Genomic DNA, 21,607 nt, shown 5'->3' with positions numbered 1-21,607 from the left:
GCTGTCTTCGTGAATCTACACATTAAGGTCTCTCCAAGTAACTATAATGCAGATAAGCATCTCATAAGTTTAATGGCTGTTTCTAGATGTATGCTGTGATCTATTTTATCCAGTCTCCTACTCAAAATTATCACATATATATATATTGCATAATATTTTAACTATATTGTTAACTAGTTCTTAAAATCCATCTACAGTCTTTATTTTGAATGGCTGTTATGCTTTGTTTTCGTTATTTTGATTAAAAAAGTAGTGTCTATAGATTTGACAACAGTGTGTAAGTACAAAGTAAAAAATGACATGTGTTTAGAATAAATATATTAATGTAGGAGCATCTTGGGTAACATAATTGTGAAACTTAAAATTGCATAAAATTTAGCATACTGAAATTAATGTAAACTTCTAATTTTATGATATTAATGCTTTTCTATCACACTGTAATCTGAAAAAAGGAAAGGAGGGAATACACATGTAGGTTTCAAAATAGTTGGAAAGGAAAGAGGTACTTGCATATTAACACAACCAGCTGTGTGCAGTTTGGTGGTTGTTACACATGTAAAGGTAGAAGCTAATTATCAAGTACAAGTCTATGGTTTTTTGTGAATTTTTTTAATAATTTCCAAATTATCAATATTTATCATAAGTCAGCAAACATTATCAACATATGAAATGTTAACATACTTTAGCAATTTAAAATACAAAGTTTAGATTTAAATAAGGATTATGACATACATTAAAAGTATGAAACACTCGTAATTGTCTCCAGATCTTCCTGTACTTCTTTTACGTTATTCTTCTTTTCCCCAGGTACACAGGGATCTGTCTTTGCTTTAAAAAAAAAAATCAGAGAATTGCAGAGACTTGCCATTGTGTAAACTTCTTCGACACCGGGTTTCTACCAAATGTATCTCCTTGTTGTTTCCTTTAGAAATTTTCAGCAAAATTCTGTAATCCTTCAGAAATTTTACTCCAATTTCTCTCAGTTCCTGCAAATTCCACAAATGCTAGATTTTTAAAATTCAGGGGGAAAATATCACGATTTTTCTCTAAAAACCTTTGGAACTTGGAATACAAGAAAAAGAGCACACACAAAAATCATGATGTTGCTTGACTAAAAGATTGTTAGTGTTGCTTCAAAAATAGTTATGTGCATGGTTGCCAGAGTTTGGTTCAGTTTGAAAATTTGGTGATTTCTACTTAAGATGGTTGTCATGATATGTAACTACCAAAAAAATTATATGCAGAAAATAATTTTATTTAAATTAAAATACTAAATAAAGTATTTCGACAACACGTAAAGAAAGCAAAAGTTTAGAGATGAAGAAATAAGTCACCAATAGGCATATTTTTTGTTTTATTAGTATAATATGTAGCTTATGTTATTAAATAATAATTATCCATTATGCACCTGCCACTCTTTATGGTAAGTGTGAAAGAGAAGCCAAACACTACCAAAACCCAGTGATAGTGCTATGAAACCATTTGTGTGTGCATTTAACACATTTAGTTGTGTGTTTACTATTAAAAACCTGCCAAAATGTATGGTAAGTGGATAGCGAAAAAGTAGCTATTAAAATATGGTGTTAATGTAAGCCTTGCAAGGCTATTTGTGTGTATTAAAGGAATGCATTTCTATGTATGTTTGATTCTAAGATGATTGCTATTAATTTATTGTGCAAGAAAATTATAAGTCACTGGTTTTATCCATTAACTTTTACATTTAGAACTTATACTCTACTGAGTATTGGGGGGGGGAAGAAAAAAATTATCTGCAATAAGTCCTGCAAAATAATCCAGTGGTATTAGCAAATTTCATTAAAAATATGCATATATTATTATTTAAAAGAAAATTTATTTCAGAATGTGCTTTTTAATGGATTATGTTGATAATCATAAAAGTTATGGTATCAGAGGCTTGCAATTTTAATATTGAATAAATAATGTGATGAAGTACCAACACAAAATCCTCTGTAATGATGAATTATAGTCTGAAATGTCAAATAACCAAGTAGTTAAATTTTTGATATTATCTTGCCTCTGCAGAAAATTTTTGGCTTTGATATTTTATCTATTCATTGGTGGTCACATGATTTTGGTACTGAGCAAAAAAATTTAATGCCAACTAGCGTATCAATTCAGTTTGAGTTATGATGGAATGTGCTCTAATAAATACAAGAAGGGAACTTAATTACTTAAATTGAAATTAAAAAAGAATTCAGTATAAAAAAACTACCCAGGTAATATGAATCTATGTAAGGAATACAGTCATGAGTAGAGTAATGCATTTCAGAGCATCTGAAAAATTAATTTATATTGTAAATGCTTTACAAGTAATTCTTAATTTATGGTGCTGACATTTGTAATGAGCTGTATTTAAATTTTATATATGATTCATTCAGTTTTTAATTAGTATGTACAGTCAAAAGTCTTTAATACGGACATCCTTAATCCGGAATGATCTATAATCCAGACCTCAAAGCTACAAACTTTCTACGCATGCGTATACACATAATGCATTAACGCATGCTCGTAATACCTTTACGCATGCATGTGTGCATGTGCATAATACGTTTATGCATGCGTGTTTAATGTACAACGGACGGTATAAGCTAAGCTAAAATTATCTAATTATCTATTTCAGTTAATGTTGCAGATTGCATTGTTCCTTAATCTTCGAATTGGATCTGGCTTATTATTTTTTGCAGACTGTTAAAGCAATTTTATAAAAGTAAGCTTGAACTTTCGATTATGTCAAAAAGAATTTCCGATTCTGGAGCTGCCAAAGGGTGTACAAAGTGAAAGCATGTTTCGATGTCCATCAAACAAAAAGTGGAATTGCTGCAAAAAATGGATAAAGGCATATCCTTTGTTTCTCTAACCATTCCGAAATCTGTTTATCAATTTCATGCTGCTCTGTGCAGGGGGTGGGGACGTCGCAGCGCGCAATGAACTGGAAGTTGATCTGTCAGCACTATCCTTATCTTCAGGGCAGATGTTTTTATTTTATTCAGCTTATAATTCCTTACTAAATGTAGTATTTCATCTCGATGTACTCTGTCTTTGATATGATTTAAATCAAATTCCTCGTCATTATAAATATCACAAATATACATCAAATAGTTTTCTAGTTGCAATTTTCTAATTTCGACTATGCGTAATGTATGCTTTACGTATGTGTCCATTGAAAGAAATGATTAATAATGTAAACAAATAAATATTAAGCTTTTTTGTAAATTTTGATACCCTTTAGATCATAATTGTTCTTTATTTCATAAATTACGGTTTCATATTTTTAATTTTATAATTTCTGCATACCATCTTACCAGATTTAAACTGATGATCTATAATCCGGAATCGCCGAAGTTCTGACGAGTCCGGATTAAAGATTTTTGACTGTATTACCATAGTGATCAAATTGTGAAATAAAGAAAATTAGTATGTCACTTGTAAGTAAACATTTTTCTTTAAAGATATTGAACCTGTTGCAAAAAAGAAAAAAATTGTTGTGAAACAGGAACCTGATCTTACATCAAAACCTTTGTATGGGGACCCACCTGATGTAAGTACATTTTATTTTGTTTTTCAAGTTCTTGTTAAAAATAAGCTTCTTTGATATTTTAAGGTTGTGAAAACCTTACATGTCATAATTAATAACTTCTAAAAATTCATTACATAATAACTTTTAAAAATGTGTTTATAAAAAAATATTTCAATAAATTATAACAAAATATTAAGTTTTTTAGATTCCTTTTAGATCTTCTCGGGGTGGGTTGGCTTAGTAGTAGTAATCCACGTGAACCATGTATGAAGCTTGAATTCACATACAAAACAAAAAACATTTATTTGAGATGATAAAATGTAATTTAGGAGTCAAACAACAAAAAATCAGCGTTATATTTTCAAATTTTCACAGGACTGGTTTTGATGGTTTTACCACCATCCTCAGCTGCAAAACCGCAAATGAACAAGATAGGAAATAATGATTAGATAAGCTATGAAAGCCTGAAGAAGAATAATCAAGTGGCACCATCTGTTGATAAAACCAGAACTAAAACACAATTTCTTTAAAGGCTGAAGGCAAAGATGGATTAGAATTAGTGTCGTGAACTAGAACAGAAAGATTTTTTTGAATGTGAAATGCCTCTAGAAAATCCAGTTCGCCAATGAAAGATGTTTTTTGAATAATTTTGGCAGCAGAAAAATTGAAAGTGTGATTTTCGGACTAAATGTTGGCCAACAAAAGACTTCTTTCCTTTTTTCTAACATATGCCTTGTGTTCCTTAACACGAAATTTTAAGGCTCTCTTAGTTTGGCCAATGTAAATTAAGCCAAATTGGCAAGGAATCCTGTAAATAACCCAGGAATTCATATCCAGAATGGGGTCCTTGAGTATGGAACTCGGAATTTTATTGATGGGAGAATAAACGACCCAAAAGTTAAATTTCTGCAAAATACGTGCCAGTGTATAGCTAATTGATGCAAAGAAGGGAATGACAACAGAATTTTTATAATCTCCTCCTTCTCATCTCAACACACCAAAAGGCACACTCTTGTTTTAGGATATATAAAATTTACTGTCACTTTTCTTCACAAAAAGTAGACCAGCAAAGTCTATTCCCGCTATCGCAAAAGGTGGTGATTCTATAATTCTATCAGCTGGCAGTGATGCTGTAAGATAAATTCCTGGATGAGCATTATAACATTTACACATTATGCATCCTTTTAAACAGATTTTATGTTCTGTCTTCCTCTTATAACCCAAGTGGTATGCCTTCTCATGAGTATCCTTAATTCAGAGTTCATACAGTCCTTAAAATTCCTTAGGTTTTTTGGAATCGATTTTTAGTTCTTAATTTCGGCCACAATCGGCAGAAGGTCCTTAATTTTAATCATCTGAAATTTGTCTTGTTTTTTTAGTTTTGAGTGTGAATTATCATTATGGAAGAATATTTTTTACAGTTCACTGACAAATATGATTATCTTTTGAATGGGTTCATGGATTATAATTTATTCCTATTTCTAATGTAAAGGGTGGGATACTGGAGTTTCTGAGCCAAGGAGTCAAAAATAAGCATTTCAAATTTATTTCATTTTTTCTAATGAAGAGCATTTAACCCGGCAGAAGGCCTGCACCCAACATTGACGTTGGAAATCGTGCGGGGTGACCGAGTCACCCCAATCAGTTTCATTAGGAAAATGTGTTATAAATTTTAAGAAACCATTTGATTATAAACAATAATTGCAATATTTCATTAAGAAACTATAATTCTTAACTTAAGAAAACTTATTTCAATATTTAAGAAAAAAATTCCATTCAAAATAATTATTACATACCAAATCAGGGATCAGAAGCTAACATACTTTTCTGGCAAACATAGAAAGAATGAATTTTACATGAAAAATTATCGTATATTTTGCAAAAAATTGTAGTTTTATTGTCTTTGGACCTTGGGCACATAGCACGTCGGCATTTGTCGAGTTTTGGTTTATTATGAGAATAAGGCAACTCGGCCATTTATTGCAGCAATGTTTAATACAGTAAAAAACGACCATCGGCCATTTGTTGGTTTTTTGAGCTGTTGAATATAGTGATGACATTTCATCAACTTTGTCTACACCACCTTTTGTTGCATTATAGAAGTGAATTATTTCTGGGCTCTTCGTATGATCACTTTCATCAATGGCATCATCGCAATGTATTGTAGATAACAAAACTACACATTTTGATTTTTTAGTCACATACGATACTAGTATCGTGTTCTTTTGGAACCCAAATATAGGATAATAAATGTTTTTAGTTTTTGTTTGAACGAACTCTGTGGGAATTTTAGCCTTGTTTCTCTTCAGGGTTTCTACAATAGTTAGCTTCTTTAATAGAAGTTCTTTGCTAGAGGATAACTCGTATACCAATTATCTATTGCTACGTTTCTGCCTGATCCAAACGAAGGGCTGCACAGGCGTTTTCTAATTTCAAATGGTATATTTCCAACTCTGAAAGGACCTTCCACTGTTGTCCTGCATATATCTCCATGTTATAGTTGTAGAAAATTCTTGAATCTACTAAGGCAAATATTTTGATTCCATACTTCACTGGTTTGCTGGGTATATACTGACAAAATAAACACCGCCCTCAAAATTTCTCTAATTTTTTTTTTTTTTTTTTTTTTTTTTTTTTTTTTTTTTTGATGGTAACATATTCACCAATAATGTATATCTTCTGGCAATTTTCATTGAAATCGGCAAAAAATTCTCTCACAGCTGCCAGTTTGTCTAATTTTTCCCGAGCTTCACGATTGGTCACATAGTCTAATCGTAGACACCTGAGAAGAAAATTAAATCTTTTATGTGACATTGTGTTCCGTAAAATTTGAATGCCTAATCCATCAGTAGCCCACAAATATTGCGTATTTGTATGTGACGATTTATGCAAGCCACACGGATATAAAAGCCCTAAAAGTACTCTTAATTTCCACATCATTTGTCGTTTTGGCATCCCGATCTCTGGTGTAATTTAACGATATTTTTTCAATATAAATATTTGTGCACTCTACAATGGATCATATCATTTTAGCATTGAAAAACAATTCCTAACTCTCTAGAGGCTCCGTTATATTGCGTGCAGTTCCTTTTATCCTGGTAAATGAGTTTATATAATTTGAGACATTTTCACTTTTTGATTTGCTTTTCCTTTCTGCCAAACTCTTATTTTTTCTAATAAAAATACTTTTTACTAAATCAGGATTTCCATCGTCTTCATCCTTCTGCTCAAATTCACTTTTGCTGTCATTTTACATAAGAACTGTATATTTCTTCATCAGATTCATTTTCACTATCTTGATCAATTTCTTCTTCAGAAGACTCAACTTCATCTAATAGAGTTTTCAAACGTTCCATCTCTTTTTCATATTTGGTAAATTTACGTTTTTAAGTCATTATCTATCAAATTATCCAACAGATCAACAATGGCAACACTCGAGAGCACGAAGCTAAACTGCTACTAATGGAAAATTTCGAAGCAGTAACGATTGCACGAGTCACCCCATTCGCTCATGGATTCCAAGAAACGATTGCTTCTCTCGCAGAAAAGAAAAATAAGCAAAAATAACAATACACATTCCAAGGGTAGTGTCAAACAGGAGGATATTAGAAGGATGATTCATTAAAATGAAATATTTCCGGTTAGGATTGTTGATTTTTGACGCATGGGGTAACTCTGTGCCCCGCGCAACTTCTCCCGGGTTAAACAACTTTCTGCTTTTGGGGATAAGAATTCTTTTATTAAACGGCTAAAAAAATTGACAAAATGAAAATGTCTTCATTGTATTAACACATAATGGATGTATTTTGCAGAAAGTTTGTGAAGAATTTCTTACATTTTGGGGGAATTTTCGGAAAAACATTGAAAACATAATGTTTGAATGTTGTTAAAAGTCTGTTTCTTAACATATTTATCTTCCCTTTATTTTCTCACTAGACGCAAGTATGGAAAATATCAAAAATGTTTCTAATCTTTTTGCATGGACAGGCATTTATATCAAAGAATTTTTCTATTAATAAAGAAATTGAAAACTGACAATTTAAAAGATTCACCTTGTATGTCTCAATGGATCATACACAGGCATTTTCCCACCTGATGCAATCCCCATGGATCCTAAATTCTGCTCCCACTGCCTGTCCTAAATTCTAAAAGTTTTGCCATTTCTAGATTTTGTTGCTCGGTGTGTCACTAAATTCTAAAAATTCTGCCTCATCGGCCCTGAAACTTACTATACATCATTTCATATTTATCAACTTTTTCTTTACATTCTAAATGCATTTGGTTTTTTAGAATAAAAGAAATTAAAAGGTTTATTTTAAACGTTTGTGTGACTTTGTAGTTACTTTCAGACATAGTGATAATTTGCTTAATGTCTACAAGAGGTTTTGTACTATTTAACTTTTACCAGATCAAGTAAAACCTTGTTACTGTAATAAAATTGTAAGAGACTGTCAAATTATGAGATAAAGCACACAGAAACTAGTGGGAACATTGGTTTGTGTTGAAAAAGATTTTTAATTGCTAGGAAAGATGTTTAAAGACAAGAAAATAGATATAAATTAAACCAAAATGTCTGGGAAGGCTTCAAATTAAAAAGACTCAAATATTTTGTTATGTGTTGTTGCTTAGCTTTTAAATGTGGAATTACCCTAATACCGTTTAAGGATCAATGTTATTACATTGATTTAAAGCTGATAGTTTAAAATTACATGCATTTTAAACTGTGAAATGTTATTAGATTGTGATTTTAATAGTGCTTTTTCAAGAAATGTTTTAAAAAATGAATAAAAATTTAATAGTGGTCATGTAAATCTATAACGATTAAGGGTATTTAACTACGTAATGTAATTATTTATAACTAATGGTTCACCTTTAAAAGTTATCTCTACATATTAAAACAAGTTATTGTCTTTTACTGTGGTCGCAAGATACAGCACAAAATTGTAAAAATTAATGCAAAACTTATTCTTTTCATCTAGTGAGACTTAAAATAATACAGTCGTTAATCCGGACTCGTCGGGACTTCGGCTATTCCGGATTATCGATTTTTCCGGATTATAGATCATCAGTTTAAATCTGGTAAGATGGCATGCAGAAATTACAAAATTAAAAATATGAAACCATAATTTATGAAATGAAGAACAATTATGATCTAAAGGGTATCAAAATTTACAAAAAGAAAAAGCTTAATATTTATTTGTTTACTTTATTAAACATTTCTTTCAATGTAAGTTATTTAAGTTGCTTCGTTTTATGTGATAATACTTTCTCTTTAATTCTATTAAACAGACATAATTTCTTGTTTAGTTACAAAGTTCCGCTGTTCAAGTCCTATAATTTCTGTGTCGAGAATACCGACTAATTTGTCAATCGAAATTTTTTCGTTTTCAATAACCTCTGTCCCTTTCTTCACTATCGGAAGCGAATTATAATGATGAGGAACTTGTTTTAAATCATATCAAAGACGGAGCACATCGAGATGAAATACTACATTTGGTAAAGAATTATAAGCCAAATAAAATAAAAACATCTGCCCTGAAGATAAGGATAGTGCTGACAGATCAACTTCCAATTCATTGCGCGCCGCGGTGTTCCCCCCGCCAAGCAGCGTGAAATTGATAAACAGATTTCGGATTTCGAAACATGCTTTCGCTTTAGATCCTTTACATATTTTTAAATATATATCAGAAATTCTATTTGATATAATCGAAAGTTTAAGCTTACTTTTACAAAATTGCTCTAACAGTCTGCAAAAAATAATAAGCCGGATCCAATTCGAAGATTAAGGAACAACACAATCTGCAACATTAACTGAATTAGATAATTTTAGCTTAGCTTACGCTGTCCGTTATACATTAAACGCACATGCGTAAACATTTTATGAGCATGTGCACAACCATATTCGCAGCCGTAAAGGTCTTATGCGTGCACGTAAACACCTATGTGTCAACGCGACACATGCGCAGAAAGTTTGTAGGTTTGAGGTCCGAATTAACGACTTTTGACTGTACAAAACAATTTATCACCTCTGCTACATTAGTGGCATATTGGAACCTTAAAATATGTTAACTAAGTTACAGTCCCAGGAACTGTATATGAAGTTATAACATTAACTGTGTCAGACAGATGGAGCACAACTAACTTTTAAAATTTGCCAACTTCAAAACTACATCAGGCTTTCAGGTTCATTCTGATCAACAGATCTCTCTCTAGGCAAGCAGCAGCACTGGCAACAGCCAATCTTCTGTTACGAATCATGCTGATTATGATTTTATTTCTCATTTTAACCTATGCCATTTTGTATAAAATCTGCCTGCTATTTACTAAGCCTCTAGACTAAGTACGTGGCAAAATGAGACATAAAAGAAAAAATCAATGTAAAGTTAACTGTTAGTAAAACATAAATAGAATGTCCCTAATCTTCTTTTAAATATGTCCAACTATTATATGTGCAAAATATTTAATGCTACCTGATAAATTTTAAAAGTGGATTTTATTCTCAAATCTGTTTTATAGTCATATTTATTAAATTATGTTTAATAAGAATGCATCCTACGTACGGATCTATTTTATTTTTAGAGGGTTATTACAGAAACGGAGTTCATACATAAGTTGATTGAAATTTAATTGTATTTATTCAGCTTCCATTTGCTGATAGGTCCTTAATTTTTTTTCATTAATGGTCCTTAAAAGTACTTAATTTCCATGTGCAGAAATGTGTACGAACCCCGTTAATTATAAATTCACTGAATCTGTGCTTTGCAGGCAGCAACATTGGATGTTTTTCATAAAACTTCATTTTTGATTCGTTTAATCTCCCACCAACTGCAATAATTTCTTTCTCATCTAAAGATGAATTCAAGATCTTTGATTCTTTCAGAATATTTTTTTCCCCTTCTTTAAGATTCTTTAATTCTTCTGGAAACTTTTCCTCTATATTTCCTTAATTCAGCTTGAATTCTGTCTTCCTTGTTTTTGTTTCTCACATTAAATTTGAATATCTTAGCTTTGCAACTGAACCATATTTCTTCAAATTTAGAAAGTAAATTTTCTTTTTCTTATTTTTGTCAAATGTGGCATTCACTGATATTTTAAGTTTTGATCTTCTTTTCTCTATAGTCAAAGGACAGATTTCAACTTTATTGAGAGGCCATGTTTCCTCAGCTTGTTATAAAGAACTGGGACCTCCAAACGAATTTTCATTGTTAACCAAATTTGCTGCTCTACAACCTCTTGATATTACATCCACTGAATTATCTCGACTGCTGCACTGTCTCTGATTCAATGGATCAGATATCTCTCGAAATTCACTAATTCCATTCACGTTGTAAACCTTCCACTGTTTGGTATTTCTGCGGATCCAGCAGTTACTCAGGAATCAGGCTGCAAGAAGTAATTATCCCTTGTGTGAAAAATAGGTTTTAAGAAGTTGAGTATTCTTACAGCAATCAGTGTTGCCATCAGCTTTAGCCATGGCAAAGTTAACTTCTTTACTGGTACCCTTAATTTAGATGTTACAAAGCTAACTTCAAAAGTTTCATCTGATGTTTCATAGAGGACATATGCGATGGCTTCGTATGCTAATTCACTAATGTCGACAAAAATATGTAAATGGATTTCATTGAGATCTGATTTGAAACACATCTAGGTAATTGATAAAGTTTCCAATTTAGAAATGTCCTTACACCAATTCTTCCATTTTTCTTTCAAATCCTCACTTAGTTCTTCATGCCATCCTGCACCTCTCTCTTGAAACAGAATCTTGACTCTAATTACAAATGGCATAATTAATCCCATAGGGTGATAAATTTTACATGCAAATTTCAAAACGCTCTCTAGCAATGGCAAAATAGAGGAAGCATCAAAACTAAATTCATCAGTTTCGCTGTTCCAAACAATACCCAATACTTTCAGTGTTACTTTACAATTTTTAGAAATTGAATGATTTTCAAATCCCGTATCATTTCAGATTTTCAAAAGCTCATTTGAATTCGTTCCCTTTTTTCTCAGATTCATGGCTGCCTCAAAAGATTAATTTTGCATCCGTAGACCACTTTCGAGCTTCAGATACGGAACTTGCTCCTGCCAGCAGATCATTGACATATAAACATTCATTCAAGATTTTAAAGACAATCTATTAAGCTTTTTGGACAAAGCATCGTAAACTACTCTTAATTTTGTAGTTTCACTGTCTGTCTTAATAACAGGATGATGAGGCATATAGTAGTTTTGTTTTGAAATACAAATATACGGTAATTTCCAGAAGAAACGCAGCGGCGTTTACGTGTTTAAAACTTAAATTTTCAGTGGGTGCGGTGTTTAGGTGCACTAAAAATAAAATATTTCCTATGATGGTCATTGTACATAGTTTGGATGGCCTTGTCATTGTACATAGACTGGTGCTGTTCCCACACAAAAGACCACTCAGTTTCTTTTTGCGAATGTTATTTTGTTTATATTCTATCCCTTGAACGGACCTACATGCCTTATTCATCCTAAACGGGATCTCAGAACAATAACATTCTTCCCCCTTTCAAATCAGCATTCTCATCAGTTTGAATAGTCACTCTCCTCTGCCATTCCATGAATCTTCCAGGACCCATCCTCTCCCCACCCCTGCCTTTTCTGCAATTTTTTTTAAAGGCGGACACAACTCCGCCTGCCTCACAGTAATGAACTCTGGCGTATTTTCCCTTCAGCATGAATCATTTTTTCTTGGCATTCTGCCAGATACAGATCCCATCAGTTTGGGTACAAGTACTTGTTGGATAGTTTTTAAGTAAGAAGGGAGTGGAAAATTTTTGGAAATGGCACCTAAATGGCACAGAAGCTATACTGCTGGTTTTAAGCTTAATGTAATTTCACGGGCTGAACAAATTGGAAATGGGTCAGCAGCTCGAGAGTTTGAAGTGAACGAGAGATGTATTCGACGTTGGAGAACTGAAAAGAAAACTTAAAAATATGCCACAACAGAAACGAGCCAAAAGAAGTGGTACTGTAAGGTGGCCAAATCTAGAGGACGACCTTGCAAACTGGATAAAGGAGCAACGAGGAAAGGGAATGGCAATTTCGACTGTAAAAATTCGCTTACAAGCAAAATTTATAGCAAAACAAATGAACATAAATGATTTCAAAGGAGGGCCTTGCTAGTGTAGCAGATTTATGAAAATAAAAAATATTTCTGTGTGTATTAGAACAACAGTTGGGCAACAATTACCAATAAACTGGCAGGATAAAAAGACATCTTTTCTAAAATAGGTGACATATTATTGACCAAAAAAAACTTCTTCGGTCACGGATAATAAGTATGGATGAAACGCCGTTAGCTTTCGACTTGCCTGCAAACAGAACTGTTGATGAAACTGGTGCAAAAACTATATCTGTGCTTACGACAGGGCATGAAAGAATGTCATTTACATGTGTGTTAGCTTGTGCCGCAAACGGTGACAAGCTAAAGGCAATGATCATTTTTTAATGAAAAACTATTCTGAAGGTAAATTTTCCTAATAACATAATTATTTGTGCAAACGAGAACGGCTGGATGTGCGAAACAATCATGCATCAGTGGCTACAAAAAGTTTGGCAGTGTCATAAGGGATCTTTTTTCCAACCAAAAGGGTTATTGATAATGGATTCCATGCGTGCTCATTTACTTGAGTCAGTGAAAACCATATGTCAAAAATTGTCTTCGACCGTAGAAATAATTCCTGGTGGTTTGACAAAAATCTTACAACCATTATTTGTCAGGTAATAAATCCTTCAAAGCTGAAGTCCGAAAGCGGTGGGAGTGTTGGATGAGTGAAGGATTGCATACGTATACCAAAAGCAGTAAAATGCGTAGAGCATCTTATGAAGAAGTTGCAAAGTGGGGAGGAAGTGTGTGGAAATCGGTAAAAACATCATCAATAATAGCAGGGTTCAAAGAAGCTGAAATTATATCCTTAGATAAAGAGACTGTAAACCAAGAGGATGAATGTGACAATCTGGAAGACTTGGATCAGGATTTACTAAATCTTTTTAATTCAGGTAGGGAAAAATCAGATTTCATATGATGGCTTCATAATTTCATAATTGGCTTCATATGATGTATAGGTTGCTGTAATTCCTTTTGTAAGTAAAATTTAAAATTTCCTTTTGTCATCCAAATTTAATATTTCGTTGTTGCAACATTTTTTATAATGTAGTCAGAGTATTACAAATATGGACTTCTTTAGTGGGTAAATATAAGTATATTCGTAAACGTAAATATATTTTCAACATTTCTTTAATTTATTTTTGAGTTATGGTTTCATTTCATGCATTTTTCTTAACTGATATATCATATATCAGGACACATGTTGAGATTTTGCATCTATACAGCCCACGATGAGTTCACTGTTCACTGTTCTTGCTCTTTTTTTTTTTTTTTTTAAGTAAGTTTGAGGGCTCTGTAATCATATTTGTGACTTCACTCTGCCTCATTTAGAACTAAACACTTGTTGAATGGGTTGGATATGACCAACAAAACAGTAGTAGGTTGAAACAATCACCTGTGAGAAATTTGTATTCGTGACATTTTAAATAGAGCTTTCGGTAAAATCAGAAGGCCTAACAGAATAGGCTTTTTACAGAGTGCAAAAGACTGATGAATAATTTATCATAAAAATTGCAAATATAAGGGTGGCAGAAACCTGCAGGATCAGTTGATGCAAATTAGGCAGGATCTCCACCTTCATGGTTTGTCAGTAGCCATGACTGTATAGTATGTAAGTACTATAATTAGATTTTATTGACAAATGATCAACCGGAAGTAAAAGTTTACTTAAAGCTTTTTGCTATTCTGTAGTGGGAGGACATATGTTGGCTACATCAGATTTTATCATTTCCCCCTTTTTTCTTTTTTTCCCAAGCTGTTTTGAAAGCATGATTTGTTTCTAGACTTGATGCAGAAAACTTGTATTCTTATTTATGTTAAACTCTGCAATCTAGGTAGAAGAATTAATCAAAGCCCTTCAAGATTTGGAGAACTGTCCATCAACAGATGCAGTAGTTCGGGAAAAAATAGCCAGTTTACCACCAGAAGTTTCTGATATTACATTATTAGAAAAAATACAAAGTAAGTGTAATTATTGAATGTTTTTATTCATTATTTGAAAATATGAAATTAATTTTGCTTAAAAGTTAAAAATATTTTAAAACAGAAGTTGTGGCTGTGATACTGTAATTTTAACTTTTAGTAGATATAGATACAATGCATAATCACTATGAAGTTTCCATTTTTATGATAAAAAACCGTAAAATTAGGAAAAAGAAACAAAGTCAGAAAAATTATGCTAATCCTTAAAAATAAACTAAAGTATATTTTTAAGTAATTATGTAATATTCATTAAACTTACCATTTTCAATCTTCCATTAACGGAAAAAGAAGCTAGCATTTATTTTTTGATATTTCCAACATACAGTAAGACCCCGCTTAACACTGTTTTGGTTTAGCGCTCTTTTATTTCAACCCGGGTATTCCACGAAATCGCTCGCAGCATACGGGGATTCCACGAAATATTATGCAGCGATAGGTTTCAAATACATATCCGAAAGAGTGTACTTGTATTTCTTGTTTGGTGCGGTATTGTACAGACATATTTTGAAGGGGTAAATGTGGAAGATGTCGAAGAAATAATTCAAGAAGCAGCGGCTAGTCTTTCTAATGATGAGCTCAAGGAATTAACTGAACAAGAAGAAAACAAAAATGTTGACAGCAGTGATTCAGAAGAAGAGCAAAAAGAACTTTCGATGGCATTTGTAAAAAGGAGTTTGTCTACCATAACTGAAATAATGGATCAATTCATTGAAAATGATCCGAATTTTGACAGGAGCTCAAAAGTAAGGCGTGGTGTTAGAGATGCTCTATTCGTTTATGAAGAACTTTTAAGAGAACAACGCAAAAGAAAAAGGCAAACAACATTAGATGCTTTTGTCACAAAAAGGCAGAACACTGAAAACGTGGAAGGCTAACTAAATATGACTGACTTAGAATTTTATTTTTATTTATTTTTTTTAAGAATATTCGTTTTGTTATTTATATTTTGTTTTTATTTTTGCAAGGAATAATAATGTGGTATTAATTTGGGCTTTAAGAAATAAATGCTTGGTTTTATTTTTATTTAAAAAACATACTTTTTAAATTTAATACCTAACCAATTTCCTAGCCATCTTCCCCTAACCCCAATATTTACGTGTAAAGATAGCCTCGTTTAGCGCTGTTTCGCATTACGCTCTACTTTGATGGAACGTATCCCCTGCGTTAAGCGGGGTCTTACTGTATTACCTTTTACTGGGTTCTGATTTATGCATTAGTTTCCAAGAAACTACCAGCTGAGTAAAGTTGTGTATAAGCTGTTCATCCAATAGTGAAGAAGCAAAAATGAAATGAGTTGGAAATATAGTATGTGTTTATGTGAAATTTTGCATAAAACTTTCAGGCAAACAGTTCAGATACTTAATAAAGCATACAAGGATGAATGCATATGCCGAACACATTGCTATAATTGGTTTCAACATTTTAAAGACAGTAGAAATTAGGTTAAAGATACAAGGACTTGATGCCCTACTGCTATCAATATGATCAGAGTGCGCTAGAAATTTGTACTCTATGGTCGGACAGCAAACAAGAAATCTACTAGAGAATTCTAACATGTTTGAGGTGGACAAGAAGAAACCTGAACTGGAAAGGAATCAGTCATGTTGCATCATAACAATGCTGTACTCATCATTCCTTGTTACCAATTATCTGACAAAATATTGCACTTCTGTTTCGCCCCATTTATTCTATTCTCTGAAGACCCCAAGAGACTTTTTTCTTTTTTCCAAACTTAAAACCACTTCGTAAAGACATTGTTTCCAGTCCCTAGAGGAAGTTCATGAAAATGCAACAAGAGTACTGCATGCCATGAAAAAAGGTGGTTTCTTGCAGGCATTCAAAAGTAGAAGAAATGATGGCAGTGGCAGAGTTGCCAACTCTCATGATTTCGGCAAAAGACACTTCTGATTTCTGACCATACTTCTGCCAACGCAATTTATGATGTATTTCTCCTGACTTTCTCTTACTCTGAAAATTTCTCGTGGTTTTTATGTAACTTAGCCTAATACTTCAGTATTTGTCCCCCAAAAAGTTGTTTTTGGCCTTTGAAAGGGCTTGATTTTTATCCAGATTACGTACAAAAGAAAACAAAGTTGTTTCATCAGTAAGATGTAATGGCACTCTTTGTCTGTGAGAGCATATTTGCCTGAAAATATCATGTTCCAATTCTCCAATGAACATTAAGTGCCACTACAGGTCATCTGGAGTATATTAACTATTGAGCATAAAGCAAGACCGAGGCTGTTTTTTTGTTCATCTCACCACTGAGCGTCATGAGTTTCATGTGCTTCTGAGAAATCGTCTAAGAAATTGCAATTTTTTTTAGTTATGTCTGCAGAAAAAGAAAAATATTCATGTACTTTTTAATAAGCCATACACAGATGACTTTCCTTGTATTATTTTTTGTCAAGGAAATGCATTTGCGATGTGTACCCTTTATCATTGCGATTTTTCAATTTTGCTTGGTGAAAAGTCGATGTTCTTAAACATGCATACACAAGGACAACATGAGTTGGATTGGAAAAAATAAAATTTCTGTGGAAACAAAAGGTCAAGAAGTTATTAATGCAGAACACCTGTTCTCTGCCTTTTTACTGGAGCACAACTTGCCACTAAATTCATGAGATCATGTTGCAGCTTTATTTAAAAAATTGTTTTCCAGCAGTGAAATTGCTAAGAGATATTCAAGAGCAAGAACAGAAATGGTAGTAGTGCGTAGGAAAAAAAAAAATGGGTTCAAGAGATAGGAATGAAAAATAAATCTTTAATTATTGATTGCATTAAAACAGTTCCATTCTGCCTCTCTAGAGATGGAAACAGTAATACTGGTGTGAAACTGTATCCAACTGTTTCTTTTTTAAATTGAGAGTCTTCAGAAATTTAGTGTAGTTTATGTTCTGTCCCCATTTAAGGAAAAGATTCTGTAGGCTTTAATGTACCACAGCTAATTATTACAACGTTAAAAGAAAGTGCAATTCTTCTGGATAATGGTTTAGCACTTATTGCTGACAATGCATCAGGAATGGTAGGCATGAAGACTGTTGTTATAGGCAACTTAAAAAAAAGAAAACTCAGATCTGCAAGTTATCAGATATACCTGTCGCCTTTTAAATTTAGGAGGGGACAACTTCTTTATCAATAAATGTAGATGAATGTATTGTTCATATTTATTGAGTTTTAAAGGGAGGGGGAAATTGAAACAATTTTAACAGATGCATAATACTTTAATAAAAAAAAATGAAACATGTATATACATGTGGGAAACGTTATGTCATGATATTCCCTAATCCCCTACTGTGTGACGTATGCATTGCGTCAGCATGTGTTTCCCGCCTTCGGAAGAAGACGAGGATTAGCTGGCGAGCGGAGCAGACGTCGCTCTATCGCTTGTATACCATTTTCATTAATTGTAATCCTAATATAATCTATATTTGTAAATAGTAATAAATGTGTGTTATCAACTATGGTCGTTGCCTTTCCCCACATTTTGGGGGCTCGGCCGTGCCTTTTGTGCATGCGTTATAATCGAACCCTAGACACCAGCAATTACTAAAGACGTTCAGAAAGCTAACAAAGGCAAGACGTGCCTTTATGACGATTTAATATTCTTCTTCAAGCCAGACGACGTATGTGAATGAAGACGTGCCTTTATGACGATTTAATATTCTTCAAGCTGGATGACATATGTGAATGATGTTACATGCTACTTGTCCGTTCTTCTGATTTTGGACGTTAAATCGAAATTCGATTTTGGATTACATTGGATTGGCCAAGATATATATTGGATTATAAGGACTGCCCCAAAGTTAGGTAGGCCCATTTTTCCATAATTCGTTCATAATTTATTAGTATTACGATTTTAAGCTGTGTTTATACTGTTTAATTCTCATTCATACATACCCTATTTCATATTCATATTGTCCTATTTTACTGTTTAAAGAACTATGGCCCTAAAATTAGGTGATATCCCATTGATAGCGAATTCTCTTAAATATGGCACAACACGAGTTATTAAATTATTTAATACCGTGCTCGGATATTCCGATTCATTCTTCGCGAAAGAGAATGCGAAATTTTGCCGCGTTCCCGGACAGTTTCGATTTGGCAAAACATAAAGAACTTCTATTAAAAGATTTTTCTTTATCAGATTTTATATCAGTGGCAAATTTATTACATTTGGAAGCTTCCACTAATAAAGATGTTTTATGTGAAAAAATTTTTCATGCGCTCACTAATCTGACGGATTTTCACAGTTCCCTAGATGTTAGTTTTTTATGCGATGACGATCATTCAATTTCAAACACCGACGCCTGTAGGTCTACGTTCTTCTGTTCCCCCTTCCCCTCCCTCCACGGCGCCAAGCCCAAATCGCGTTGTTTCTTCTGACGCGGAAGTAATAAATTTGAATTCGAGTCGCTCCAGTGTTTATATGACGGCGAAGACCGATATTCGCGAGATGAGTCATAACTTATGGTTTATTTTGAGAGATCTTTCAAACACTTGCAGAAACTTTTCAGGCAATGATTCCTATTCAATCCGCGCTTTTTTCAACAATATAGAGGATAATTTCCAATTATTCCCAAATCTTACCGACCAGCAAAAATTAGTTTTTGCGAAACGACTTGTTATGGGTACTGCTAAAACTTTTTTGTTTTCACAACGGAATCTCAATTCATACGACATGTTTAAAACATTATTACTTAATGAGTTCTCCGATAAAATTACGTCTATTGAAATTCATAAACAACTCGAAAGAAGAAAAATGCGCTCGAATGAAAGCTCTTTGCAATATTTTATCGCCATGCGCGAAATCGCGAATCGTGGTGACGGTGTTATCGACGAGGCTTCTGTCATTCAGTATACCATTCAAGGAATACTAGGTACCCCATCCGATAAAATTATTCTCTACGGTGCAAAATCATATTCTGAATTCAAGGAAAAGTTACGCACTTATGAATCTGTAGTTACGACTAGACATACAAATATCTCTCATCCATCAAATTTTAAAAATACGAATAATGGCCCCAGACGTGGTACTGGACGAAAAAATTCAGACCAACAACACGACACGAAATTTAATAATACTGGCCCATCTAAAACTAAACCACAAACTTGTTTTAACTGCAATGAGGTCGGACACCTCTCACGGTCCTGTCCTAATCGTTCTCTTGGCCCAAAGTGTCTAACTTGTTGTCGTTTTGGACATAAATCTATGGATTGCCGCCCCACTACATCAAATGAGACTTCCACTCCACCTGCCGAAGTAAATACAGTACAAACCTCTCACGGTAATATGTGTAAAACTGTCGTTATACTCAATAGCACAGTTTCTGGATTAATTGACACTGGAAGTGAGGTCACATTACTGAACGAAAACACATGGATTCAACTTGGTTCCCCACCACTTTCAAATAATTCTGGAGTGTTAACTGGTTTCGGATTCTCGAAAATTCCTATTATTGGCTATTTTCAAACCATTATCAACATTGATAATCAGGACTTTCCGGCTAATATTAGAGTTGTTCCAAATCATTCTATGCAATTTTCTCTTATTGTAGGCTGTGACGTAATTACAAATGCTAAATTAACTATTACACCAGACGGTATATATTTTTCAAAACCTTCCGAGCAATGCTTTGAAACTGCTCCTGAATCTTTCATTTTTGCAATAAATGACGATGTTCCAGCTTTTGATATTGGTTCAAATGTTTCCAAAGAAACTCGTGCTGCGGCAGAACGTTTGCTGAATTCTTATGTCCCAAATAAAACACAGACGACAGATATTAAACTTAATATCACTCTATCCGATGATAAACCAATTTTTCACCCTCCTAGACACCTTCCTTTTGTTGAACGGGAAATTGTTGACAAACAAATAAATGAATGGTTGAAACTTAAAATTATTGAACCTTGTTCATCTCCATATGCCAGTCAAGTTCTCGTGGTGCGTAAAAAAGACGGTACACCCCGTGTTTGCATCGATTATAGGAAACTTAATCGACTTTTAATTAAGGATCATTTTCCTCTTCCTCTTATTGATGTCATTTTGGATAAACTGCAAGACGCCCAAATTTTTAGTACTCTTGACCTACGTAACGGATTTTTTCATGTGCCAGTAGCGGACGAAAGTAAACCATATACAGCTTTTGTAACTCACAATGGACAATTCCAGTTTCTTCGAATGCCATTTGGTCTTTCAAATTGCCCTTCAGTATTCCAGCACTTTATAAATTATGTTTTTCGTGATTTAATTGTCAAAGGTTATGTTTTACCCTACATGGACGATGTAGTTATTCCCGCCAAAAATGAAAATGAGGCCATTCATCGTCTCAACCAAGTACTCAAAGTTGCTAGTGAATATGGTCTAGAAGTTAATTTTCATAAATGTCAATTTCTTCACAAAAAAATCGAATTTCTTGGACATATCGTCGAAGGTGGTAAACTTTTTCCTTCCCCTTCGAAAACAAAATCTGTAATTAATTACCCCGAACCTAAGAGTACGAAAGACGTCCAACGCTTTCTCGGTCTCACAAGATATTTTAGGAAATTTATCCCCTCATATTCTAGCATTGCAAAACCCCTTAGTGATCTCCTTCGTAAGGACACCCCCTTTCAATTTCATGCTGATCAGAAAGCCGCATTTCAGATTAAAATATTTGCTTTCTCAACAACCAGTTTTAAGTAGTTTTAATCAAAAGAGTCCTATCGAAATTCATACCGACGCATCCATTGATGGCTTGGGGGCAGTCCTACTACAAAAATCTATGAACGATAACAGCTTTCACCGTCTACTACATGTCAAAGAAAACATCGGACAATGAGCGTAAATACACCAGTTATGAACTCGAAGTCCTTGCAATTGTTGAAGCTTTAAAAAAGTTCCGTATTTACGTCCTTGGTTCACATTTTAAAATTATCACTGACTGCAACGCTTTTGTGCAAACTTTAAATAA

The 21,607-nt window shown here is 33.4% G+C and overlaps 1 protein-coding gene across 2 annotated transcripts in view; it reads left to right on the top strand.

Annotated features, from left to right (window-relative positions):
- LOC118179389 (regulation of nuclear pre-mRNA domain-containing protein 1B) overlaps positions 1 to 21,607 on the top strand; it is a 75,550-nt gene that overhangs the window by 24,303 nt on the left and 29,640 nt on the right. For both annotated transcript variants that reach the window (XM_085827740.1, XM_085827741.1), the window contains exons 5-6: positions 3,471 to 3,559; positions 14,507 to 14,633. In XM_085827740.1, coding sequence (XP_085683866.1) covers positions 3,471 to 3,559; positions 14,507 to 14,633 — 216 coding nt within the window. The remainder of the gene's footprint in view (positions 1 to 3,470; positions 3,560 to 14,506; positions 14,634 to 21,607) is intronic.

Source organism: Stegodyphus dumicola, chromosome 12 (genome assembly GCF_044657685.1).
Source record: "Stegodyphus dumicola isolate Sdum_Otavi_A_Nest chromosome 12, ASM4465768v1".
NCBI classification, from domain to species: Eukaryota; Metazoa; Arthropoda; class Arachnida; order Araneae; family Eresidae; genus Stegodyphus; species Stegodyphus dumicola.
This window is presented reverse-complemented; position numbering and strand designations above follow the sequence as displayed.